Genomic DNA, 19,017 nt, shown 5'->3' with positions numbered 1-19,017 from the left:
GCTTCTTCCTCACACGAACGTCACCGTCTTTCGGCTGTCCTTCCCGAGCTCTCTTCCAGCTGCGGCCGCTGCTGCCACGACCACCACTTGCTCAGCTTCCCCATCTTCGCCGTGTGTCGTGTTGCCTGATGTTCATTACAATTTCGTTACTCCTTGCGTGTGGAGGCAGAAAAAGAGAGAGATTCATTGCCTCATTTTTTTTTGCTGACCCCTTTGTCGTCTGCACAGGCATTCATTCAAAGACGCCTGTGCCGGAGGTGCACAGCGTGCTGTTTCTACAGCTGCTAGTTACTGCGTCGGTCACTATCGCCAGCTACATGGTGTTAGTGGTCAGTGTTCTTGTTCTTGTTTTTTTCTTCAGCTCAGCAGGGTCACGGCAGAAGCAGTGTTGTCAGCAGCAGCGGCAGCAGATTTACTTTTAGCTTGCAGCTAAAATAAAGCTTGCCTATGGCACAAGTTCTAAGTGGTCTCGGACCTGTGGCTGTTATGAGATTGCAGGAAGTTGTCGAATGAAAGTGCTCAATGTCTTATAGGCTGGCTCGTTGTTGCAAGTTCCAGCATTGGTGCAGCAGCTTGTGGAAATGCGCAAGTTTCCACAAGCCTATAACTAGTTAATAAAATTACTGGATCCTTATGTGTATGTCAACATTACAAGAAGGCAGCAAAAATTACGCGTCTTGCATCTTGAACCGTTTAGATGTTCAGACATCTCGGGTCTTTTCTGGTTGAAGAGTTTCACTTTTGAAAGGAACAATGGTGTCCTAAAGTTCACATAAGTATACCATGGGACCCTCCATTTATCTCGTGTTTATTGCCCATGTTATACATTGTACAGTAGTTTATTGCAGGACATCATATATTGCACTGCCGTGAGCTGGTCTTGTTGACTACTTTTCCAGGATGCAGATGACGACGAGTCTGACAATATGGGTGAAGAGGACACTGATGAGGACGACGACGACGGTGAGTTCATGCCAAAATCTGGCAGCATGTTGCAGCAGCATCTGGCGGCTTACGGAAAAGAAAAAAACATTTGCCACACACACCCAAACATCCCTTTCAAGTTCTTAAGCAATCAGAAGTGCCGCCTTAGATGCTGCAAACAAATGTGCAACCAGGATTTATTTTCTGTTTTGTTTCTTTTTTCATTGTAAATGAAAAGACTCCGGTGAAGATGAAGACGGTAAGTCAGTGCTGGCCAAGCCAGTTGCTTCGAATCTCATTTGATGGCTTCTGCAGATGAGTGAGTTGAGTGAATTGATATCGAAAAAGAAAAAGAAAGAGCACATTTGTACATGGAGTGCCAGCCAGGGTTTTGTAGAAGTATTCGGGATGCAAGTCCTAGAGCCCCTGGACATTTTCATAGCCAAATAAAACCCGGATGCAAGTGTTAGTGTGCAAATGAACGTACAGGCATGGCCACTTCTATTGGGAAAGCGGGGGTGACAGCGTCCCGTGGCGTGCCATTCCCCGCACATCGTGAAGGCTTTGCAGACAGCTCACTGTGGCAGACAATTCCCCTGGCTTTTCGCCAGTCGCTTTGATTGCGTCTGCGCCAGAAGTCTTCGTGAGGCGTCGGGGGTGGGGCTCTGTGCGGAGCCATACCACAGCTTCCGTGTTCCCACTGGTAGTGGCTGTTCCTGAACGTTTGCTTGCAAAGTTCACGCCTTCAGTATTGAGCTCTCAATGCTAGGCATTTTGCTTAATAGCCACGATTTGTCCAGTCACGCATGGATATCGCTAGTGTTTGTTTCTTAAGCGTTATGTGAGGGAGCGCGTTAATACTGGATGGCTAGAGTAGCATCGTTTTTCTTCTTGCATGCCGGCGGAAACCTCGAAAGAAGACAGCTCACTGATTCAGTTGGTCGCTGAGGTGACTTTATATTGAGTCAAGACACGGCATGCATTGAAGGTGCGGCTTCGTTTCTTTCCTCATCATCTTGGACGACTTCGCTTAGTTGCAGCCACCATCCTCATATGGGCTCACATTGGCAGTTGCAGTTTCAAAGGAATTAAAACAACTTAAGAAAGTCCCAGTATTTTTTGCACTCGTTCATTTCACCTGTGCTCAAAAGTTCTACCATTGTTAAGTCGTATAGCCCACAAAAGAAGCGCTCTTGCGCAAATGTGCGGCATGCCTTGTGTCACCGTAGCGTTTGGGCAAGAAGGCGCCCCATACCGTATAGTAGTTGTGTAGCTATATGAGCTCTACATTAATGTGTTATCTGTTAACCTGCCATACATGCAGTATGGAAAGACTTCAATAGCTTTGCTTGAACATGGCCTTTGACTGGAGTATACAGTGCTGTAACGATATTAGAATTGTGTGGAAACTCTGTGAGAAATGTGAGGACAATGCATGCGATAGCCTAACGAAGTCGCAGCTAGGCTTTCGTGTGGTTGTCAAGTCTGCTTGTTTTATCTAAATGGCACAGATTTTTACTGAGGTGTTGCTATACTGAAGTCGCCGATTAGTTTGCATCTAAGATGAAATTCCATTTAATGCCACAACGAATTGATATCGGAATGATTGGTTTAATGGATATTCTTTTGAAGAGGTTACGCACGCAACCTTTTGAAAGCCGGAAGCTTCTGACATGAATGTATGGCGCAGATTGTAGAGTAGCTATCGTGCCCGTCACAGTGAGCACAGCTTAGCAAACATTTTAGTTTAGCGTCCGCAACTATAGCGTACGCTATACGCTATAATATAGCATACGCTAAGCAGAGCACGTTTTCTACAATTTTAGTTGGCCGGCAATATCTTCGGATCTCATAGGCCATATGCCGTCGTTGCGGCTATTTCGCGCCTTTAGCGACAGGTTGCGCTGACATCTCGAATGTTTCTTTCGTTAGGCTTCGACTCGTTCGAAATGAGAAGCGATCTCGAAAACACCACGAGGTTATCCATAATACTCAGTCGTCGAAGCGACCTGAGGCTAAGCGAAAGCCGTTTACATAGTGATTCGCTACGAACGAAGTACATTTTACCAAAGCAACGCCAAATTCAATTCGAAGCGGGCAGCCGGGACCACCGCCATGTTTGCCGCAAGCTCCGCAAACCCCGCAAAAACGCTAACGCTAACTTGTTTGCGTTGTGTACACCCGCTATACCCGCTGTTTCGTTTAGCGTTCAGCGCATGCGCAGTGACAATCCGCTATTTTTTAGCGTATGCACTGGTATAGCGTACGCTATACTAAAACTGTCTGTTGCTATGCTGAGAGAGAGAGAGAGAGTGTGTGTGTGGGTGTGTGTGTCATAATAGTTACGGTCTATAGGTTTTTGAGTGTATATACTGTCTAGTTAAGTAAATTGGGGTAGTACGTAAACTGTCTTACAGGGCTTCCTAGATTTGTTAACTGTTGAATGCATACCGTACATTTTCTTTGTGTGCTAAGCATGCAAACGTAGTGAGTAGCTGTCTTGCTAACCCTTTTCTCTAATGTGACAGAAGGGATCAGGTCTGGCAAGTCACTAGTATGTTTTAACATGGGATGTTTTTTATTAATGCATTTTATGTTGCTCCTCTTGGGAGTGAAGAGCATTTGTTGCGTGCACTGCCCGATTCCTATTGGGCGATAGGCGGCTAGTAGACCCTAATAAAAGAAAGGGGGGGGAATGCATTCCGATTCCCCGTTTGGATTTCTCTCTGTGGTAAAAGACACTTTAGTACCAATAAAAATCAAGTTACCCTTGTCGGACACAAACTGTGCAACGCGTGATGCCGGCAACACAGGGGATTTGCAGCCAGGACACAAAGAAAAACGAAGCAAACGGTGCAACTGGCCGCCTCATTCACCGTACCTGTGGAGGCTGCGCTAATCCTGGTGTCCACAAACAGGCTCGACTCCCACTGCTCTCTACTCTCTAAGGACTGGGGGGCAGCGCTGCCACTTTGATTGAAGTACTGCGATATGTGCCGCAGTTAATAGGTAGCCACGTCAGTGCGCTGTGGGCGCAATGTTCTGCAGGACTCGTAATGAGTTGCGTGCATCGGAGACCCCCTTAAATGTGGGCTACAATGTGCACACCATGTGCACGTTGCATGCAGAGAAGGTGCTTTGTCTTTTCAGGAGCTGCAGCTCTGAGAATGAGACTCTGCAAACTGCTTTGATGCGTGGGTCTTGTGTGTGCTTGTTACGTGTACCGTGTCACCTTTATGGGAAAGGTATGTGTGTTGTGATTTGGCGTCAAGGCAGGGGCAAAAGCTTCGGCATCCAAGTGCGAAGAATCGCCAAGGGCAGCCGACAAACAATATCCTTTGTCAACGTGAGAAATAGCGTGTGTTTACGGCATGTTGTGAGCGAACACATTCTTTCGGCATTCAACGAACAGAATGTCCTGTGTGGCTGTTGCATGTTGCCTTTAACGCACATGTGAAACCTGCTTTCGAGAAGTTCATACTTGCGTGATAAATGGGCTGGGTGACATCTTGTTGATGGGCAATGTCTCGCAGTAACGCAGTAGTCGTCGAAACTTTGGTTCTTCAGATTCGCAATGACATTTACTGATTCCCGTTTCATAATAAAGTGAAGCACTCCATGTGAAGTCTATTAGACGTTTACCTGAAGTGTATAAGGCAAAAGGTGTTTCCCCAGCACTTGTTTGTCGCCGGAATCGCCAAGTCTCACCGTTGCAGCACAGTGGCTAGTTGAGGCCTACACTGCCACCTACTGAGCACACTTGTCGAAGATGCCAATTGTGAATATGAACTTGCGTCACTAGTGCACTGCAAATGGACCAAAAGTATGATAAAACCATGACATAAAGCCATTGAGCACAATTGAAAGGGACTCGTTACACATGCTGTCTCAAATACCTTCTGCTGTTGCTTCCTTATCTGAATCCAAGAATAATCGAGCGAGTTAGCCTGAGCTAATTTTATTGCGCAATGTTGTCTTAGTTGGCCTGGCAGGATACTTTTTGTTGTGGCATATAGTTGCCAGGCCTGCTGTGAAGCGTAATGTCTCTCATACAAGGTCTTTCAGTGAAAACTAAGTGATTATGTTCTTAATGCTAGTGCGCTGAAGTTTTATCTTTAAGACATAAACCACTGCATTTCTTTGGAGTTGTGTGATAATCGCTGATAAAATTTTCCAGTGAGCCCTCTGATCTAGAACTTCAGTGCACATGTAATTGCATGCAGAATTAAAGCTAGTTTTGACACAACCTATTCCCTGGCGCGGTGAAATGTGCCTACTCAGATCCCCCACAGCACTTTCCCACACTGTACAGAGTAGCCTTTCTGGTGAACCTTGTGAATTACTAATGTGTGTCGTGGAACATTGTGCAGACACACATCGAAATGGATGCTAGTGCTAGGATTTCTGGCATAAATGGGCATGCTTGATCATTGTGTGGCTTAAGCAGCACATTTGCATGCACATCTAAGTCCTTAGTTTTGGTACGTCATTTGTGAACTTTGGTTAATTAACCCATTAAGGACCAGCAAAGAAATTACAGCAACTTGTAGGGAAAAAAAAAACATTTTACTTCGACAAATGACTCTGTCAAGTTTGTAAAAGCAATGTGTTAAAGTTGTATCGAAAAGGGCACGGTTTACCTTTTGCCTTCATTGCAAACGTACCTTTTTACAAAAGAAAGTAATGTATCCAATGTTATGTCTTGCAGAAGTTATGGAAGGCTCCTGTGAAAGCAGCAGCTACTTATTCCATATAAGGCCTTTTGTGCCTGTGTGTTTAACGCACAGAAATATGGTATTGTCTATGTCTATGTTACAGTAGGGGAACATCTTTTGTGTCAAGCGTAGCACATGCAATAACAAGAAGAAATGCCTTCGTCAAGAAGTTTTCCTTGAAGAAGGGTTACTTGTGCCATCTGGTGTTTATTTTATTAATTTACAATACTTTAAGCCCTTGTCGCTCTTATGCCTTTATGGGCTTTTACTGGGTGGGAATGGTACAAATGCAACATTAACGAATTGCGAGAAATACTATTCGATGTTATGCTCAAAGGATTTTGAATAGTCACCGTCATACAGTGATACCATAAGGCAGTGGAACATGGAGCGGCAGATGACCTTGAGCCATTTTCAAAACTAACATCAGTTGAGGTTATATTTGTGGTGGCCTGATCTTGTGCCCTGCATTATCAGCAAGTGTAAATGCTCAACAAATTCATCATCAAACAAACTCATCTTCTGCAAAGAAAGGGTTAATGAGCTTATTTTTCATTATCTCACAATTGCTTCACTGCCGTGTATAGTGAGTCTCCAGTAAGGAAAAAAATTGTTCTTGTTTCAAACCCCACAGTGAAACTGCAGTAAGCTTACAATTGGGTGCTTGTTCATAAAATTTTCCCCCTGTCATTGTACAGTGTCCTCTTGCTCAGCAGACATGTTTTCTTGCGCAAACGTATTGTGCCTGAACGTTGGACAGCGCTTTGCACTGCTGTTTTGTTGCAGTTGGCAGCAACAGCCATAACGGATGAAAATATTTATATTGCTTGCAGAACTGGGAAAACTTGAGTGTTGCTTTTGTTTTGAGTCCATTTCAGGTACTTTGACTGAAATGTTCACTTCAGTGCTAAGGTTCTTTTTTCAGCTTTGAAGTTGGGAGCCACGATAAGTAATTTATGCCTATCTGACGGCCATGTCTGCCATTGGACCAAACTTGTGTTTATTGGTTGCTAATAATGTTATTGATGTAGTGCTTAGTTAGTCCATTTTTCTCCTTTTTTAAGCATTGCATTAACCACTTCCGTGACATGCTATTATGCTGAAATCTGACCAGAAATTGCTTAATTCTTTAATGTGAAATCATTTACAAAAGGCAATGTATACAATATTGAAGCAATTATTAGTTAAATTTCAAGCAATTAATTGCAGAAAGTGAAACGTATTATACAAAAAAGAAGGAAAAGTATAGCCACCGAGAAAATAAAAATTGCAAGAGAGTGAAAATACTGTCAATCGACTGAGCTCGTCATGGGCCGCTTTTACCAGAGACAAAAATATGAACCCTGCTCGTCAATGGCTCGGAAGTGGTTAAACAATGTGGGCGGTGTGAAGCCCTGACAGCACTTGGCATCTGCTGTGTTGAAACATTTTGCAACTGGAAATAAACGAAACTTGGGGAGATAATAGAACAATGCTTGGGGTAGCCAAGTTGCAGAGAAAGGGACCGTTCAAGAAGCAAAGTTTTGTTGATGTTACACTGTCACAGCAGATGTAGTGTGCAGTGGTTATGTGTTGGGAGACCCAATGTTGGCATTGTGACTAGTTGCGTTGGGCACCAAATTTTCTGCACCGAGTGCACTTGTGCACAGTCCCATCGCCTGCCTCTGTATTTTGTTATTCTCATCACCTGTTGTGGTTTTTTGCAATCCACCTCTTATCGACTGTAGTGATGAAGCAGGAATGACATTCCGGGTTGATCACTTTTGGTGATGTCCTTTTCAGGGAATGCTGCTAGCTGGCTAAGCTGGCAGACAGAATGCTGATAACTCCAGTGAGGCATTGCGCCAGATGCTGCATCAGGCAGAAAGTGAAAGTACGCCAGAAACTGATCACTCGGAAATGCAGCCCCAGTTAAAAGTCTAGCCTTTCACCTTGGTGCTTTGATGGACCCCACTTTAGCCCTTAAGAACTTAAACGGCCGCTTTTCTTTTTATGTCTATTGTCTATGGCACTCTTATCCAATGAGCACATTTTGGCAGATGCAATAAGCAAGGAGCTTGGAATAATGAGTGTTAATTAATGTGCATCTTCTCAGGTGCCTAAATCCACTGTATAGCAAAGGCAATGGAAAAAGAAAGGATTTTGAGGGAAACATTATGTAATGTGGTATTTCAATTCCTTGCTCTGTATTGACCAGATGAAACCTGCCACTTGTTCTTGTAAGCCTGTTGAATTACTTCTTCACTTTGCCATTTGTTAAATACCTGCCCAATCTTACACGTTCTTGTTTCTTTCCTGTTCCCCCCTCCCCCGTCCATTTTGGTTCACAACTCAGTGGAAGACATGGAAGCCGACGAGCATGATAACGAAGATGACGATGGTGATGATGTGGCGTTCAGCCTCTCGGACGTGAGCGAGGATGGACCCAATGATTCGGACGATTCGGATGATTCGGACGAAGACCAGGTACTTTTTGCGCTGAACGAAATCTGAGCTTGGAAGTGCCGCAAGTCATGGCCGCAGCTGCAAACCCGGTGTTTCGCGGAGTGTGAAGAGAAGAGAGAGAGAGAAAAAGAAAACTGTCTTTTAATTTATATAGATTTGTAAGATACTACAACGTGACTACGGCTGACTGGCAGAGAGGACAGTCTGCTCACTGTGATTGATATCTCTTCCCATCTTTTTGTAATGCAAGATTACGAGCTGTGGTGATGGACCGTCAGTGTGCGGCAACACGCTCGTGTTTTTCTTGTGACGCGTCGACAGGACTCGGCGTCCGACCTATGCCGTGATGTTCATGTCTGCGCAAGTACCGAAGACAAGATTTGTTTCATTCTCCTCTATCCAGCCCCCTTGAATTCTTTAGGCCTCCTCTCCCGCCCCTTTCTTTCCCAAGTCCCGTGCACCATGCTCCCGTTTTTTTATGTTGGCAGCACAAGCTGCCGTGCGAGCTGTGTTTACCAGCTGGCCGCTAATTACCTCATGCGCTCCCCGACCGCGTGCATGTACGCTCCCATTTTGCTTGTTGCCATTTCCTTCCCACCAGCCCACACATTTCCCTGTTGCGTGCTTTCTTAAATTATAATTTGTTACATTGCATGCTGACGGAATCTCGCTCGCTGGGCTGAAGCAAGCTTGTGCGAGCGTTAGATTGACAAAATTGTAGGTACAGTCAAATGCCTTTATAACAAAATGCTTGGGCACTGCGAAATCATTAGTCTTGTGGTTTGTTTTGAAGAACACAGCGTGTCCATAGCAGGCTGGGCAAGTTTAGCAAAAAGAAAATATTATTCATAATTGATTCAGAGTACGCTTAATTAAACTAGTCTGTAGGTTTCTTCCGTGCACTTAGTTCAGAGGAATGTGCAACTACTGTGGACCTTATGGCATCGAAGTTTACAGCACGGTTTGCGGCAAAGCTTAGGAGCAATGCAAGGTACAGCTGCACAACGTCGAATGTCGCTATTGCCTACCTTGTCAAGATTCCTGGTTCATCTGTAAGCTCTTCATCACTGCTGCCTTTGTGGACCTTCTTCACCTCTCTTTCTGTCTTTGATGGCCCAACCATGTCGTCCTTCATTATTTCAAAACAGGCCGTTACATCATCAACTGCGATGTATTCATTGGCCAAAACACCTGCTTCTGCGTTAAAACAGGTCGCATACAAGTTGAGCAATGCCTGGAGCTATGCAGCAGTACTTGCAACACTCACCATCACGTGCGTTCGCTGTTCACATGTGAACTCTAAGGAGATGCTTTTGTTGTAAAGCGACAAATTGGATGTCGGGACACCTCAGTTCCTTCGTTGTACAGGCAGATTTGTTGTAATAGTCTTCGTTGTAGTGATCTTCACAGTACGTATGAAAGATAGGAATTCGGCCCGGACATAAAGAACCCTTCACGATATAGGTCATTTTGTTGTAGAGGCGTTCGACTGTATTTCCCCTTCTGCCTTTTTTTTTTACCTGTTCTTCTGTTGTGTTGCCTGCATCTGTTCTGCTTTATTTGTTTCTTCCTTTTCCTGTTGAGCAAAAAGTTTTCCCCAACTGCAGCTGGCGAGGTGACGAAGCAGCGAAGGTGTGCTCCGTGGCTTGCTGTGGATGGGTGGAGCGGTGGCGTCGTGGTGAATAAATGAATTATGACCCGCACATTGCCGTTGTGTCGGGTGTCGAATGGACTGACGGAAAACTGCGTGCGTGTGTTCCTTGTGCACGAACGAAACTGAGTTCACGGCATGCCTGTCACTTGTCTTGGAACACCATGCAAATATCTGTCCTTGAAAGTGATTAAACCATCTTTTTTACTCAATCCTTGCAGAGGCCTCCTTTCTTTGTCAGATGAATTGTTTTTGACAGAATGGCACATGACTTCATGGCCTCCTGGGTGGGTCATAAATAATTCGGAAGAGTGATAGTCAAAGCCTGCGGACGGGCGAGGACATGAAAGAGGTGGGGTTCCAGAATTGGGCACGTTAGCCCACACACAGTGTGTAGGCTTTCATGTTTCCGAAGTAAAAGTGAATATCTCGTAACACAAAGGTGCCATACTGCCTTGCATATGTTTCTTCGTGGTAAATTTTGTTTTGATATAAGTTTATCAGTTGGGGCCCATGGTTACACATAATAAAAGTGGTCGATTGGCTTGCTTTCCCGTACGTCATTTTGCCTCGCATAGATTGATTATGCCGTGCCATGGCAACTTGCACTACATAGAACTGGTTAGAGAGCTTTAGAATTGTGGAGACAGTAGTGTACAGATCTGTACCAGAATTTGTAAAGCAAGAACTGGTGGCGGTGTCTTGCAGAGGTGTGTTGCAACAAGGCACACGGCACAACTTTTGCAAAAGCCCATTTATTGTAGATGTAAATATCTTTACACTTTTGTGCCCTTCAAAAACTTGTGCCGAGCAAAAGAAATGGAAGGTGGTTAAACATTCTATTGATGAGCTAAGGCGATGTCTTCCCGAGGGAGCTGGGGTTGAGAATGGCGCAGAGTCGTTGCACACGGCACTCTATCCCGACCAGTCCTTGCGTGAAATGAGTGTGACTGCTTAATTTTTTTGATGAGTTTAGTGTTACTGGAAAAAATTCACGAGCTATGACGATGCTCCCTCGTGCGAAAATTGAGCGCAGCTCTATTCACCCTTTTCGCGGAGCAGTTTGTTCTAGAGAAACGAGATGGGGCTATCGGCGGTACGCCGCACGTCGCCTCGGCGGCAGCGCGCGAATACGAAACCACCACCGCTTCCACCTTGCTTCTGTGTGATCAGCTGTCGGAAATTCAACCGAGTTTTCGCTAACGCACTGTGCTCCAGTCATGCCGGATTGAATCATGAAGGCGTGGATTGAATCAATTGAAAGCGTGTGCTGTGGTCGGCTGCAAAAAAAAAAAAAAGTTACTGGCATAATGAGGAATAGAATGAATCTGTAGCCAAGTTCGCGGACCGTTGCTGCAACTATCCGTGCGTATTACCGGCACTTGGATATGTACGGCTTTCTTCGTGGATACAGAAATTTGCCCATCGTTGTAGCGCTTACCTTCAAAGTGTTTCAGTCCCCGAACGTCGGCAAAATTGCACGTGAGTAGCGCCGCTTCCTGTCGGTACGTTTCGAGCACAGTCATCATCATCAGGCTGGTTACGCCCACTGCAGGGCAAAGGCCTCTCCCATACTTCTCCTACTACCCCCGGTCATGTGCTAATTGTGGCCATGTTGTCCCTGCAAATTTCTTAATCTCATCCGCTCACCTAACTTTCTGCCGCCCTCTGCTACGCTTCCATTCCCTTGGAATCCATTCCGTAACTCTTAATAACCATCGGTTATCTTCCCTCTTCATTACGTGTCGTGCCCATGCCCATTTCTTTTTCTTGATTTCAACTAAGAAATCATTAACTCGCGTTTGTTCCCTCACCCAATCAGCTCTTTTCTTATCGCTTAATTTACACCTATCATTATTCTTTCCATAGCTCGTTGCGTCGTCCTCAATTTAAGTAGAACCCTTTTCGTAAGCCTCCAGGTTTCTGCCCCGTACGTGAGTACTGGTGAGACACAGCTGTTATAAACTTTTCTCTTGAGGGATAATGACAACCTGCTGTTCATGATCTGAGGATGCCTGCTAAATGCACCTCAGCCCATTCTAATTCTGATTATTATTTCCGTCTCATGATCCGGATCCGCAGTCACTACCTGTCCTAAGTAGATGTATTCCCTTACCACTTCTAGTGGCTCACTACCTATCGTAAACTGCTGTTCTCTTCCGAGACTGTTAAACATTACTTCAGTTTTCTGCAGATTAATTTTTAGACCCACTCTTCTGCTTTGCCTCTCCAGGTCAGTGAGCATGCATTGCAATTGGTCCCTTGAGTTTCTAAGCAAGGCGATATCATCAGCGAATCGCAAGTTACTAAGGTATTCTCCTTAGTATACCTCGCGCACAGTATCTACACGCATCTACCTCGACTGGCACGAAATCTCACGTCCACACGAGTAAGCGCATTGCTAGCGATAATTCATCTTTGTTGCAAGCTGTTATAATGTACAAAACGGCTACGTTTCAAGCCTTCCGCGCAGCAAGAACGAATCTATCGGAACTGCGCACACCCGTGAGCGATTAGACAAATTGCATAGTGAGCGCACCAAGAAAATTTACTGAGCTATAAATGTGACAACCCGCTGCTTCAAAATATTTGCCAAATAAAGAACAATGAACAAAGCAGACTAATTCCGATTCAATTCATGAGCGAAAAGTTTGGATAGCTTGGAATACATATTCAGCCTCGCTTTTAAAGCACGCACCATATGCGCTGGTCGCGAAGTTTGAACATGGCGTAATCAGCTCCCGAGGCGCTCTTGCATGTTGTCTCAAGCTGTGGCCAAAGTTCCGTGTCGTCCACCCATTCGCCGCCTACGATATCTCCCGAAACACAGGTGTGCGAAGCCGCACCGGCGTCATACACGCCCATTGTAAACGCGGAAGCAGTTGAAGCAAGCAATTGGTCGCGTCACCACGTGATAAAACATGCTAGCGCTCACGGGATCGCCGCGAAAAGGGTCAATACGCGTTTTTCATTTCGCGATATATTGTGTGGCGCGGACAATCTGCAAGGTGAATATTGGCGGCGAGGAGTTACGGAGTCGCCATCTATCGGAAGCGCCTCGCTGGCGTAGTATGAGGGATCGCGTGGCGCGCTCCTCATAGGTTTTGCTGTCAGCGCTCACTGAAAACAACACGCGCGAGATCTCCCGGACATTTCTGTAAGTACTTTCGAAACGAGAGAAGTTTCTTACTTTCTAAATAATAATCTTGGGCAAACTGAAAGCACACAATCGTTTACAGACGCTATCTCTCTACCGAATACGTACAGTGAACGCCACTGTGCGCGGTCGCCGCGATGGAGTCTCCCGAACCGGCTTCTTGCGTGAAAGGTAGGTAAACGCTGAGATCAAACTATGTGAAATATGTTCTTATAGTGTTTGTATAACTAAAAGGAGTGTAATAGAACGAAGCCTCAATGCAGCGATCGCGCAGATTCGCAGCGACCGACTGCGCGTCTGCATGCTTGTCCGCGCACTGTTTCGCTTTCTCCGCGCGCGCGTTTTCGCACCGTGCCATGAGCTTCAGGCCGCAGAATATGAGCATTTGACAGTATACAAGCAACCATTGTTGCGTGGGCGCTATCAGAGCTGTTCAAAAATAATTTCATTGTAGAGACTTCGATGCCTACGGGGACTGTGATGTGCTGTCGCGACGATTCAATCTTTTTTTTTCTTCTAAATTCTTTGATCTTCCAATATTATTTCTCGAGTTGCGTCGCACTGTATGTTTATCGGTGTTCTCAGCGTGCAATTTCCCGCTGCTCTTTTTTTGTAATCGAGTGCATTAATTCATAACACAAACATGACCATATGCCATGCTTTTTAAAAAAAATGTGCTTCTTACCGCTGCCTTTCCACTCCACTGAACTTGCCAGTATCTATAGCATCGACAAGTTCATAGACCAAACCATCATGACATTAGTCGAGCAGCGGACTCGGACGAGCGTCTCAGTGCGCGTTTTCAGAACATCGCAGACCGGGCGCCGTTGCAGAAATCTTCCTCGTGTCTGTGCTTACTGCATACTCGAGTTGTAGCCGATGACTGTTTGCCGGTTTTATGTTTCGCGAGCCAAACTTCACGCAGCTTCTTGTCATGCGGCTACGTATGAATAAGGCTGACACCGGGCTCCGTTGCGTACGTTCGGCACTGCGGCACCGAGCAGTAGCCTACCATGTTTCGCGCTTTCAAAGGCAACCACTACCTATTGTAGTGCTTTCAATCTTTGTAAAGAAGACACTCGAAGCGGGGAAATCTCGCCACTAAATGAGGAACGCCCGCAGCGTACGAGGGAATTTAAACTCGTTTTCAGCTCGCTTCGGCGCGCCCGAAGCAGCCGACGCGGCCGCTATGTCCACGTGATCCCTCCTAGCACGTCACGCAGACGGTGGCGCCAGCCTTTCCAGTGGTGGAGCTCGAGGCCAATACTGGTAGCGAAGCTTCCATGAAAGCCATGATGAAATCTCATACACACGTTCGAAACATGGCGGTTCTTCAGCAGATAGATGGATGTTATGAGCGTCCCCTTTGGAACGGGGCGGTGGGTTGCGCCACCAAGCTCTTGCTATTATACTGCTTAATGTCCTACCTAGGTTATAAAAAAAAAACCGCAATGAATTCCCATAACCAAATTTTTTGAGCCCCTATTGTAAACTTTGTTTTTGTACGTCTCAGTTTTTGTTGTTTATCTACTTCCACCAATCTTCCAATCGCCTCTTACTAGTCTCTATTGCGGACATGTTTACATTCCCCCTGCTAAGTATGGACAGCTGGGCTACTTGGCTGTGGTTAGCATTATGAAACATTGTTCCAGCGCACAATTGAACATGGAGGAGAAGATAAAGACAACACGAACGCCAGCGTTCTCCGGCGTTCGAGTTCTTTCTAACAAAGGTACGTGCATTGCTCCCACGCGACGTAGGTGTTGTGAGGCTGCTTCGACATCCAGCTGCAGGCCTGCCAGCTCTGATGCCCAGGCTGTTTGTGAAGGAGCTGGTGCTAACACAACCAGAATTCCTAACACGGTCACTTTATTGCATGTTGGAGGCAGCAAAGTTTATTTACATGCAACATTCGATAACTTTATTTCTTTTAGGCAAAGCTTTTATGAATGGTGCAGGGAGGGCAAGCACATAGTCACAATAAATAGGTCTCACAGAAGTGCATTTGCAACAGAACCTAAAGAGTTTGAGTATATTAGGATTTCATATAGCTGTGTTCATGGTCGTGCTATAAAAGCTAAGAGCCACAGGAAGGCGACCCAAGCAAGCATACAATGGCACAGGTTGTGAAATGGCAGTTTCAGTAAGCCTGTGCAAATCACCTACTCTTCACTACGGAATAACCAAGCTGCAAACTAAGCATAATCACGCGACGAAGTATTATGACTTGTATCCTCAAAGTAGGCTTCTGAATGATGCAGAGAAGGTAGAATTCTTTGATTTTGCCAAATGTAATATTGGCCCAAAGTATTTTAAAAATTTGGTCGAACAGAAAACGGGCAACAAAGGTGTTAGCAATCACAAGCAAAGATTCTCTATTCCTATTCGCAACGTGCAGGCTCACGGAGAAATGGTTTTAGAATAAGTAGACACCTTGTTAGCAAATAATCCAAACTGGGTCATTTACTATGAAAAGAATCAAATAAATAACCTGCAATTTGTCCTTCTTCAGACAACGCACATGCGTGAGATTTTGGAAAAGTATCCAGCGATTTTATTTATTGACGGAACATATAAAGTAAACAGTGAAGGCTATATCTTGTGCTCTATATTGGTTGAAGATGGTGGAGGTCGTGGGAGACCTGTGTGTTATGCGTTTTTGCGAAATGAAATGACTGAAATTGTGCAGGCTATGTTCGCCAAGTTTGCAGAGTTTAACCCGTTCATTGTGTCTGCTTGCAGAGTAGTCACGATAGGTAAAAACATGTACGAGCTACGCATTTTGACCAAGATTCATCCTAATTCTAAGATGTGTACATGGCATGTGCTGCAATGCTTTCAGCAAAAAGTCAATCAGAAAGCTAGACTGCAGTGTGATCTGTTACTCCCTCTCTTTAAAAAATTGTTTATTCCTTCACTGTGCAGGACTACTTAGAAAGGCTTGCTGAGATCGAAGCTATGGCTTCTAAAGATTTTATTTCTTATTTCATGCAGAACTGGCGCTCCTGTAAAGAAATGTGGGTACATGCCTATCGGCAGAAACTTGCTACATTTGTTAATAACACGAATAATCGCATCGAGTGTCACAATCAAAAGATTAAAAGTTACCTCACTTCAAGCATGCATTTGGTTCAAGTCATAGAGGCATTAGTAAGTTAAATTGAGAAGGATTTCTTATCTCTAAAATTCTCTAAGTTTAAGGAAATGAAGCTGAACCTAAATGTAAATGATGTCAGTGAGCCATTTCAACTAGACTTGGCCCATAATTGCACTTGTGAGGCCACAATAAAGTACTTGAGCAGTGTGAACGGTTTAAAGAAGTTTATCTGGTTACTTCCTCTGCTAATTCTTATGTAGTGGCTTCGGCAAGTTCTGAGCACAGTGTTTCATTATGCCTAACGCGTTGCATGTGTGCTTTTTATAATCAGTACAGTTTGCCTTGTGCACACACTATAGCAGCTCGCCATTTTGCCCAGCAAGACCTATTTGACAAAGCATGCATACCGGACAGGTGGTGTAGGGATCATTTCCTGAGTGACAGCTGCATGACCTCAAGTGCCACACCAGTGGTGACAAACAGCATTCAGCTGCTGCCACTTGTGAAGCTTGAGGCTGCACAAGAAAAGTATGCTTACACCTACAAGAGGCTTTGTGAAATGTCCAAGGCTATAGCTAATGTATTATCTAATTGTGGTGAGAAGGAGCTAATGGAAAAACTTGCATCATGCGAGGCATTCTTCAGAAGCTTAACCACCTTTCCTGGTAATCAAATTACAGTTAGCTTACAAGGTACACCAGCTCAATTACCCCAAATGACTGCTACAAGCAGTTACAGGCATTCGAATAGTACAAAACTTGTTGTACCTTTCGTAAAAGCAAGGAGAGGACGGCCAAAGAAAGTCAAAGCAGTTAAGAAAAAGTTTTTGCCATCGCAAAAGCAAATGGTAAGCCTTGCAATGGTGACAGAAGACACGTTAAATGTCTGCAAACGCTACTCTTTCAGATGTCGATTGAAATGCTTCGGTACAGGGAACTCCAATGTCGGACAGCGTTATTAACATAGCACAATACTTGATTTATGAAAAGTATCCTCACTGGGATGACTTTCAAGATGTGCTACTTGGCCATCGTTTACTATATACTAAAGTAAAAAGCCCTTTTATTCAAATATTGTGTGTCCAAAACCCCGATCACTGGCTTGCGGTAACCAATGTTGACGCTGATGAAAACACAGTTTTTGTATATGACTCAATTGACCAAGGTACTCCTTCTGATGCCATCAGGCAAAGCTGTCACATGCTAAAATTGCAGTCACCAACGCTGACCATTTGCACTAAAGAGGCACAATGCCAGCGCAACGCGCTTGACTGTGGCTTGTTGGCAATTGCAAATACGTATTAGCATCAGATCGGAGACCAGAAAATTTAAACCTTAGTCAGTGTATGCTGCGCAGACATTTGCTGAAACGCATACAAAAAGGCAACATGGAAGATTTTCCACTCACAAGCTCCCCCACTATTCGTGTGCGGCCAAAAGATTGTATTTAAGAGTTGCATTGTGTATGCAGGCAACCGCTGTATGGCAAAAAAGTACTGGACATTTCTTGTGCATATTGTTCAAAAACCTTTCACAGGGCATGCCTTCGCCTTTTACCAGATAATATGGATAAAAAAGTAATTGTGTGCTCTAACTCATGTTTGGCTGCTGCCAAGGAAAAAATCCACACTTGTAGTACATAGCATTTCTCTCTTTGTACAGCTTTAGACAAACCTGACTATAACAAACCAGCGTAAAGTGAATTATCCTGTATATTGCACACACAAAACTTCCTGACTGATACTCATGCAAAACACTCACTTATAACAGGCTTTTTTTTCGTACTTTTTTTAAAATTGTGCCTTAATGTTGGAGTACTCGGAAAGATACCAGCAGTGTGCTTCAAGGAAGCTCCTATCAAGTCTCTATTTTTAGTGACTGGCAAGCTGTTTAAGGCTAAAGTAAAGATTGCTGTCTACTATGCGTGGTTTTGTTTACAAAAATGCTGGTAACTCCGACTTAATTTTTCCACTGATGACAACAAATTCGTGTAGGACAAACACAATACAAAACTTTGTTTCCTTTCGTTATAGGCGGGTTTGGATTTAAATAATTACCTGATATAACGAACCTCTTTTTAGTGCATGGGCCAGTTTGTTATAATCGGGTTTCAGTGTATCTACAAGCTACCAGTAAACACTGACACAAACCGGTGATGTGAAACTTTTATTGTTCCAGAACCCCGTTAGCAATATGCCTGTATACTACAATGCTGTTAAGAGGTTTTGTTCATTATCAATGCATTAACTTAGATCCATGGGCAGCTGTGCAACTGCTTTATGGTTGCCTGCGGCATCGGGATTGCTAAGGCCCAACCACAAGGAACAAGTTTCCAACATATTTTTGGCCGGCTATTTGATTTGACGTGGGCACAATTCAGCATCTAGAGCATCACGCCCAGCATCTCATCGTTCTGATGAGATTCTGGGCGTCAACAATCCAGCTGGCGTCAACAATCCGCCAGGAACGTGTTTCTTGTGGTTGAAGCTTTAATGTTGGCAGGCTCACTTTGTATTAATTATTCCATTTGAAAACCTGATCAATCTGCTTCTAATTAGCAGCAACTATTTCGGATATTCAACTGTGTTACAAAATTTTCTTGCCATCGGTCTGGTACTGCTTTAGCAACCAAAATCTACTGACATTGCCCCATTATCTTCCTGTTGCCGCAAGTCTCTCGGCGGAGCCTGACCGCTACAGAGCGCGTTCTCGGGTGGCGGATAGAGAAAACTCTTGTCATGAAGCTGCGCTAAGCAGCTTCATGCAAGACAGGCACTTGTGCCCGCGGACCAACAGGCTGAGAAAATGCTAAACAGCATTCAGGTTGTCACAGTGACATGTTCATCTCAGAGTGCAAGTTGCAGATTCTTTTTAATCCTTTGTTCTTCACCTGGGCTTTTTTCCCTCTCTTGTACAGGTCCACTAGATGTACCAGCTGCATGCATTCACACTACCATCAAGTCATCAGGAGCATCTGTACCTCTATCTAAATATTACACTATTGTCTAAGATGGAAAATCAGACGTATA

General features: G+C 44.5%; 1 protein-coding gene across 8 annotated transcripts in view; it reads left to right on the top strand.

Moving 5' to 3' along the window:
- The window catches only part of mahj (LisH and WD40 domain-containing protein mahjong), a 111,868-nt gene extending 101,921 nt beyond the window's left edge, over window positions 1–9,947 (top strand). For 2 of the 8 annotated variants that reach the window (XM_065446235.2, XM_065446236.2), the window contains exons 31-33: window positions 900–963; window positions 1,163–1,183; window positions 7,975–8,482. In XM_065446235.2, coding sequence (XP_065302307.1) covers window positions 900–963; window positions 1,163–1,183; window positions 7,975–8,132 — 243 coding nt within the window. In that variant the 3' untranslated portion in view covers window positions 8,133–8,482. Of the gene's footprint in view, window positions 1–899; window positions 964–1,162; window positions 1,184–1,841; window positions 2,037–7,974; window positions 8,483–9,691 lie in introns of those variants that run through there. The other 6 variants (XM_065446237.2, XM_065446242.2, XM_065446240.2 and 3 more) reach the window with 6 other exon arrangements.
- The last annotated feature ends 9,070 nt before the right edge of the window (window positions 9,948–19,017 follow it).

The sequence above is a fragment of the Dermacentor albipictus genome, chromosome 6, assembly GCF_038994185.2.
Source record: "Dermacentor albipictus isolate Rhodes 1998 colony chromosome 6, USDA_Dalb.pri_finalv2, whole genome shotgun sequence".
In the NCBI taxonomy this organism is placed as follows: Eukaryota; Metazoa; Arthropoda; class Arachnida; order Ixodida; family Ixodidae; genus Dermacentor; species Dermacentor albipictus.
This window is presented reverse-complemented; position numbering and strand designations above follow the sequence as displayed.